The 7,137-nt window shown below is 55.0% G+C and overlaps 2 protein-coding genes across 2 annotated transcripts; both read right to left on the bottom strand.

The window, feature by feature from the left end:
• Positions 1–508: 508 nt before the first annotated feature.
• Positions 509–4,255, bottom strand: LOC144327573 (uncharacterized). Its single transcript, XM_077927802.1, has one exon. The coding sequence runs from the start codon at positions 4,253–4,255 to the stop codon at positions 2,651–2,653; it is 1,605 nt and encodes a 534-aa protein (XP_077783928.1). The 3' UTR covers positions 509–2,650.
• Position 4,256: 1 nt separating this feature from the next.
• On the bottom strand, positions 4,257–5,780 carry LOC144327574 (uncharacterized). Its single transcript, XM_077927803.1, has one exon. The coding sequence runs from the start codon at positions 5,778–5,780 to the stop codon at positions 4,257–4,259; it is 1,524 nt and encodes a 507-aa protein (XP_077783929.1).
• Between the last annotated feature and the right edge of the window lie 1,357 nt (positions 5,781–7,137).

Below are 7,137 nucleotides of genomic sequence, written 5' to 3' on the forward strand. Positions count from 1 at the left end.
TTATTCAATACAAAAATGGTGAGTGGTTGCTTAGGCATTGGTTCGACTATCTGTCCTTGCCCCCAAAGGACAGAGCTGTCACTTCCGGACCCCACCGGAAGCCAGCGTGGGAAACAAGTATTGGGTGAGAAATGAGGCTGGGAATCAATCCAACACTTCTCACCCTCATGTTCCGGTGGGGCTTGCACGGCCCAAGCCCGGCTCCACGGACAGGACGAAAGAATGGCAAGCCCCTGGATTCCTTTAACGGAATTCCCTTTTCCGCATCATTTGGAGGGGTAGGCACTTACCCCTCCAAGAACCAATTAACCAATGCCTAACCGCCAACCTTACAAGTTGTGACGATTTGCTACGTAGTAGGCAAAAACCAAATGGCACCAGCCAATCAGCCAGATGGCAAAATTCCTACCAGGCCCCCGCACCAATGCGGACGACCCCATGACAGGCAATAGCAAGGTCAATGAAACCAAGAACCACCCTATAAAAGGGAGGGAGGGCGGGTGATCCAGTGCAAAACGGCCAAGAGGCCGTCCCAACGTCCAGCTCCTATATTTATATCCTCTGACCCCTCCTCCGAATTGGCAACACTCAAAAATCCCCAGCAACCCAATTAACCCTATAAGTTTGGTTCTAACAAATTTGCCTAGTCATGCGACTGTGGCCTGTTCCCCCAACCGCAACACGTGCTCTCTCTAGTGAGAACACGCTTTGCGTGTTGAGTCCCACAGTGCCACCCCAAAAAAATTCACACTTCACACTTAATTTTTTGTTTAAGGTTTTTGGCATAATTTTGGCCACAACTTTATTCAATACAAAAATGGTGAGTGGTTGCTTAGGCATTGGTTCGACTATCTGTCCTTGCCCCCAAAGGACAGAGCTGTCACTTCCGGACCCCACCGGAAGCCAGCGTGGGAAACAAGTATTGGGTGAGAAATGAGGCTGGGAATCAATCCAACACTTCTCACCCTCATGTTCCGGTGGGGCTTGCACGGCCCAAGCCCGGCTCCACGGACAGGACGAAAGAATGGCAAGCCCCTGGATTCCTTTAACGGAATTCCCTTTTCCGCATCATTTGGAGGGGTAGGCACTTACCCCTCCAAGAACCAATTAACCAATGCCTAACCGCCATGGAGCCCTCAGCTCCCGCCAAACCACTCACAAACCCAGCCAAGCCCTCAGCTTGGACACCACCGCACCTATCCATGCCTCATTACCCGAAGCAGAAAGGTGCACGCCATCAACTCGGAAAAAGGATGGCTCCTGAGCGGAAATCTCAGGATGAAAAATCACATCTCCGCCCATCTCCAAGATCCTCAGCGACACTGCGGAGTTAATACGCCTTCTGGCTCTTTCAGTGGCGGCTGGGCAATGACTGCCCCTCCAAGCACGCCGTTGCAGCCACCTTGACCAAAATAATTTAGCTGTCGGCACCAATGCCCGCAGCTCCTCCAAGTCCGCCAAAATTGCAGCACGCAGGGAAAAACAGTCCGAGAAAACCAGGTCGTTCTCGCCCAGCTGCACCACAATGGCCGATGGGGGTCCTTCCAACTGCAACTGCCTCCGAATCGTAGGCAGCAGCTCCGACCATCGCATTCCCCTTCTGGACAGCCAGGATAATTGAACATGCCGAGGGAGGCCGAGACCTGGACCCAATCCCGACTGCCGTGCTGCAACACAAGCCCAGTGGACGATGCTATGTCCCACCAGCCATATGCGGACCTCCGCAGAACCTGAGATGAATAGACAAGACAATATCAACAACCGTGCTAACGAACATAACCCTTGAACACATCCGATTTCCAGCGGCCCAGCTCCTTTATTCTGGCCGCTGACAATCCCCAGTGTGCTGCTGTTGTGGCAGCCCCGATCCTGAACGAGTGGGGAGCAAAATCAGCTGCTACACCCCCACTTGCCAAGATCGCCTTTCGCATCACCTTTGCAAATTGTTGTCTAGAAAGTGGGGACCCATCCTCATGCCTAAACAAAGGCCCATCGCCCTGGGTGCGCAAAGCAAGGTACCTCCTGACGTCTTTTACGGGGCAGGGGCCCATTTCACCCGTGGCCGGGAGACGAATGAGGGCCCCCTTGCCCCTCTGATCTGTCTTAGAACTTCTAATCGTGATTCGAAGTTCAACCGGGGACAGCTGTACATCCCGTATCAACAGACCCCGAGGACGTGCAGTCTCATGATTTTCTACCACTATTTCACCCACTCTCAGGGCCCCAAAAAAGGCGACCGAGAAGGCAGCTGAGAACAGGCGAGCCTCATACTTAGACCAGCACACCACCCGCAGCTTTTTGCGAATTCTGCATAACATGTCAAATGTTATGGGTTGCCTATTTGCTGGCCGGGAAGGGCAGAGTCTACTCCATCCTTCTAAAGCCTTGCGTACTATGAATTTCGAGCAAGGATCCTTATCAAAAAATACCTTGCAGAAAAATGCTATAGCGGCAGCCTGCACTCTAATCGTCCTGGCTGCCCTGCCCAGTTGAAATAAATGTGCTAAATATTGAAGCACCTGCGACGATGTGGGCAGGAGCCCCCTTACATCGCCGGCAGACTGCCGCCAAAATGTTACAAAATCATCCCAAACTTTCGTGTATGATCTTAGGGTAGAAGGGGAGACCGAAGCCGCTACTCCCTGTAAAACTAATTGCTGCCAAGGTTCCAAAGATGATCCGGGAAATATTCCGGACGTAACCGAGCCTCTGGAACCAGGAGTCTGAACCGCTCCATCTGAAAACGGGACAGAGCATCAGCAATTTCGTTAGACACCCCCGGGATAAAACGAGCTGAAAAAACTATGTTATAACGCAAACAATGTAAGACAAAAACTCGCAAGAGGGCCGACACCCTGGGGGAACGTGACGACAGCTTGGCCAGCACTGACACCACTGCTTGGTTATCAGTCCAGAAGCAGACACGGCAGTCCCTGAACTCTTCGACCCACAAATGCACTGCCACTGCAATGGGAAAGAACTCAAGAAAAGTTAGGTCCCGCGTAATCTCTCCTCCTGCCCATTCTGCCGGCCAACGCTCCGCACACCAACGACCCTTCCAGTATAATCCGAAGCCTAGCGACCCAGCAGCGTCTGACTGCACCTGGAAGTCGTTATGCAGGTTCAAAGTATCCTGCCATAACGAGACCCCATTGAAGTCTGCCAGGAATTCCAACCAAATGGACAGGTCGATTTTTACCTCCTTAGAGAGGCGCACCCGATGATGCGGGGCCTTCAACCCTGCCGTGAGCCTGGCCAAACGAGAACAAAAGGGGCGCCCCGGCACCACCACTTTACAAGCGAAATTCAAGTGTCCCAACAGCGATTGCAGCTGCCTAAGGGACACTTTCCTCAACGGGAGTAATTCCTCTATCACCTTCTTCAAGGCTACCAGCTTGTCCCTTGGCAAGCTGGAAGTCTGGGAGACAGTATCCAGAAGGATACCCAGGTAAGTAAGCCGAGTCGAAGGACCCTCAGTCTTGTCCGCGGCCAGAGGAACCCCCAACTCCTGGGTGAGGTCGGCGAAAGCTCGGAGGAGTACCGAACACTCCCCCGTATCACACGCCGAGGCCAATAAAAAATCATCCAAATAATGAGTGACTCCGTCCAAGCCAGTTTTTGCTTTGAGGGCCCACTCCAAAAAGGTACTAAAAGATTCAAAGGCGGCACAGGCAATCGAACAACCCATAGGCATAGCTTTGTCAAAATAATACTTGCCCTCAAACTGAAAACCTAACAACCAAAAATCTTCCGGGTGAACTGGCAACAAGCGAAATGCCGACTCGATGTCGCATTTTGCCAATAAGGCAGCAGGACCAAATTTTCTAATCATCTTGATCGCTTGATCAAGAGATGCGTATTTCACGGAGCAGAGCTCCGGAGGAATCGCATCGTTGACTGACGTGCCCGCGGGGTGCGACAGATTATGAATTAAACGAAATTCACCCGGCGCTTTCTTCGGCACGATACCCAAAGGGGATACATGCAAGTTGTGAAAAGGGGGGGTGTCAAAAGGACCGGCCATGCGCTGCAAGGCCACTTCCTTTGCTATCTTCTTGCGAGCCACCTGAGGTAGCTCACGAACTGATTTTTGGTTAGCAGGATTCCGTGCTACGGGGGTCACAGCCACTGGAATCCGAAAACCTAGGGAAAAACCGTTATTCAGATAAGATGCAGCGTCCCTATTGGGATAAGACTGCAACCATAACTGCAATATCTGCTGGCGGACAGGAGTATAGGCTAAAGAAATCAACATGTTATTTTCCCGTTCCTGCAGCTGCTGAGGGGGCTGTGGGTTTAGGGGCCTGTTGAGAACCCCCTTTTCCCCCACGAAAGGGCCTCCGGCCTGCATAACAAGAGGAAGCGGGATGTAATCCATTGCACCTCTCGCACATGTGTGCAAATTTGCACCCTGGACGCTGACAGGAGCCCTTGTTGAAGTCCCAGCAGAGTAAGCGACGCCCGGCTCTCGGAGCCCCCAACCTAACCTTCTGCTGTTCCGGCAACTTTTTCTCGATGCGTGGAGCCACGTAGGTGGTCCACACGTCAAGGTCTTTGCGATCCCAACGGGCGGATGGAATCCTGGCCGCACGGCGCCTAAAATTCTCATCGTATTTTATAGCAGCTTTCTCTCCAGCACTGGTGAATGCAGTGCGAACAATAGACTGATAAACCAATAAATGAAGAGATCTCCGGGGGTAAGCCGCCACAACCACTCCAGCAAAAACCTGGAAACAATCAAGCCAAAGCTCGAAAGTTCTGTCCGGAGTGGCGGCACCCTGACGTCTCTTGGCAAAGCTACCCTTCTCCTGATCCTCTGAAGGAGGCGCCAACTTAAACATATCCACGTAACGGCCATTCAGTATTCTGGACCTTAATTTTGAAGGCAGATGCGAACCAGGGATGACATCCCTGGCAGAATTGGTAGAAACCTTAACGTCAGGCATCAAAACCCCATCCCTACACTCCTGAACGGCACCATATCTGGCCCGATGCGAATTGGACCTACGCTCCCAAGCCCACCTAGGAAGCCCAGAAGCCGCCTCCCCAAAACCCCAATACAGTTCCAGGGACTTACCGGTCTCATCATCGGAACTAGAAGATGACGTACCGGTATAAGAAGTAGAAGAGTCATCCTTTCTACGCTTTGCACGCCTCCGGGAAGATCTCCTGCGGTGACGCTTTCCGCCTGAAGATTTCCTGGCCGGCACTGGTAAGCTGTCCTCGGCAGATGACTCAGAATCAGCGTTCGGCCGTGAAGGACCTGGGGCTGACGAGGAAGAAACAACACGTGAACGGCTCGAGGCAGTCGGGGCCTCTACCGAAGGCGTCACGTCCCCCCCTCGGCGGGAGGAAGGCCGCGAAGGGGCCCTTCCTCCAGAAGCTCTCCGGGAGGAAAGGCGCGACCTCCGCCCCCGACCCTGAACAGCAGGTAAGTGATGGGGCTGGGTTAACTGGGAATCGTTAACCCCTCTTCCAGCCGATAATTCTTCTCTCCCATCCTCGCTATAGGATGACACACTTGGTGACGACACCCTCACTGGGCGAGGCGGCCCTGCAGACGTGGAAGGCTGACTGGAACATTGTTGAAGAAAACCGTCCATCTGCGCCGCAAAACGCGACAAGGCTGCAGGATCGCCGGCCATGCTAGCCACTAGGGACTGCACCCGGCCCACTGGCTGACTCGGAGCAGGCGAGCGAAGCGCCTGAGATGGGCCCCTAATAGGCCGTTTTGCAGTGGAAGACGTGCCAGGGCGGGCTGAGTCCCTCTTTGGAGCCATACCTGCTAGAATGGAGACAAATCAAAAACAAAGTAAATTTTCCGGAAATAAATTAAACTAAGTCAATACTATAAGATTGTGGTGGATAATTGGCAGTAGCCGGCCAATCACCCAACCACCCAGAGGTACCTCGTATTAGTCTCCTCAACAACTTACTTAAAACCAAACAAAAATTGCAATTAGCAAAGAACAATAATACTAGCAAAATATACTTAGAGTGGCGGATTCAATGCACCGCCACGGGCCAGCCAACAGGAGGGGGGGGGCGCCAACAAAACACCAAGGGCACGCAGGAAATAAAATCAATAGAAGCAGCTGTATAGTTAAAATTATCCTTAAAATAACAGAAGGCGCGCTACCCAGGTCAAACAGCAGGTGGCGCTAAACAGGCCTGATCACTCCCTGTGAGGCTGCAATACCGGCCAGGCCACTGGGGGAGCTCGCAAGCCGAACAGCTGCAATTGCTCTCCCCAGCCACTAGAGGGCCGGCCAGCCAGTTAACAGTATAGACGCTGAACGTGCGTCAGCGAATCTAGGTGAGCAGACGCTTCCTGCTGCCGGCCGAGCAGCGGCCTAGCAGGCCTGCAGGGACCTTCGTGCACCGTCGACACCAGGTAAGCCGGTTGCGTTGTCCCGGGAGAGCGGGCAAGGCCGGAGCGGAACCCAGCCGCGCTCCGCTGCCGCGGAGGCCACAGCCCTAAGCCGTGGGGGGGGGGACGGGAGGGGAAAGGAGCCTGGCCGCGCTCCGCCGGTGCGGAGGCCGCGGCTCTAAGCCGTAGGGGGGGGTGGGGGAAGACGGAGGGGAACGAAGGCAGGCCGCGCTCCGCTACTGCGGAGGCCGCGGCCCTAAGCCGTGGGGGGGGTGGGGGGAGATGGGAGGGAAAAGGAGCCGGCCGCGCTCCGCCGCTGCGGAGGCCGCGGCCCTACACTATGGGGGGGTGGGGGGAGACGGGATGGAACAGGAGCCGGCCGCGCTCCGCCGCTGCGGAGGCCGCGGCACTAAACTGTGGGGGGGGTGGGGGGTAGACGGAAAGGGGGAAAATAAGCTAGGCCGCGCTCCGCCGCTGCGGAGGCCGCGGCCCTATCACCACAGGGGGGGAGCGGGAAGGGAAGGAACCCGGCCGCGTTCGCCGCCGCGGCAGCCGGGTCGGACCCCCGCTGATGGAGGGGGGAGGCAGAAAGGATGGAGCCTCCTTCAAGGGGGGGGTGGGGGGTAACCGGGAAGAAAGAGACCCGCCGCACACCGCTGCCGCGGTGCTACCCTAACACAAGGGGGGGCGGGAAGGGAGACCGCCGCAGAAGCGGAGAGGTAAATCGGCCGAGCTCCGCAGTTGCGGAGGCCGCTACCCCCAGGAAG

This window comes from Podarcis muralis, chromosome 4 (assembly GCF_964188315.1).
Source record: "Podarcis muralis chromosome 4, rPodMur119.hap1.1, whole genome shotgun sequence".
NCBI classification, from domain to species: Eukaryota; Metazoa; Chordata; class Lepidosauria; order Squamata; family Lacertidae; genus Podarcis; species Podarcis muralis.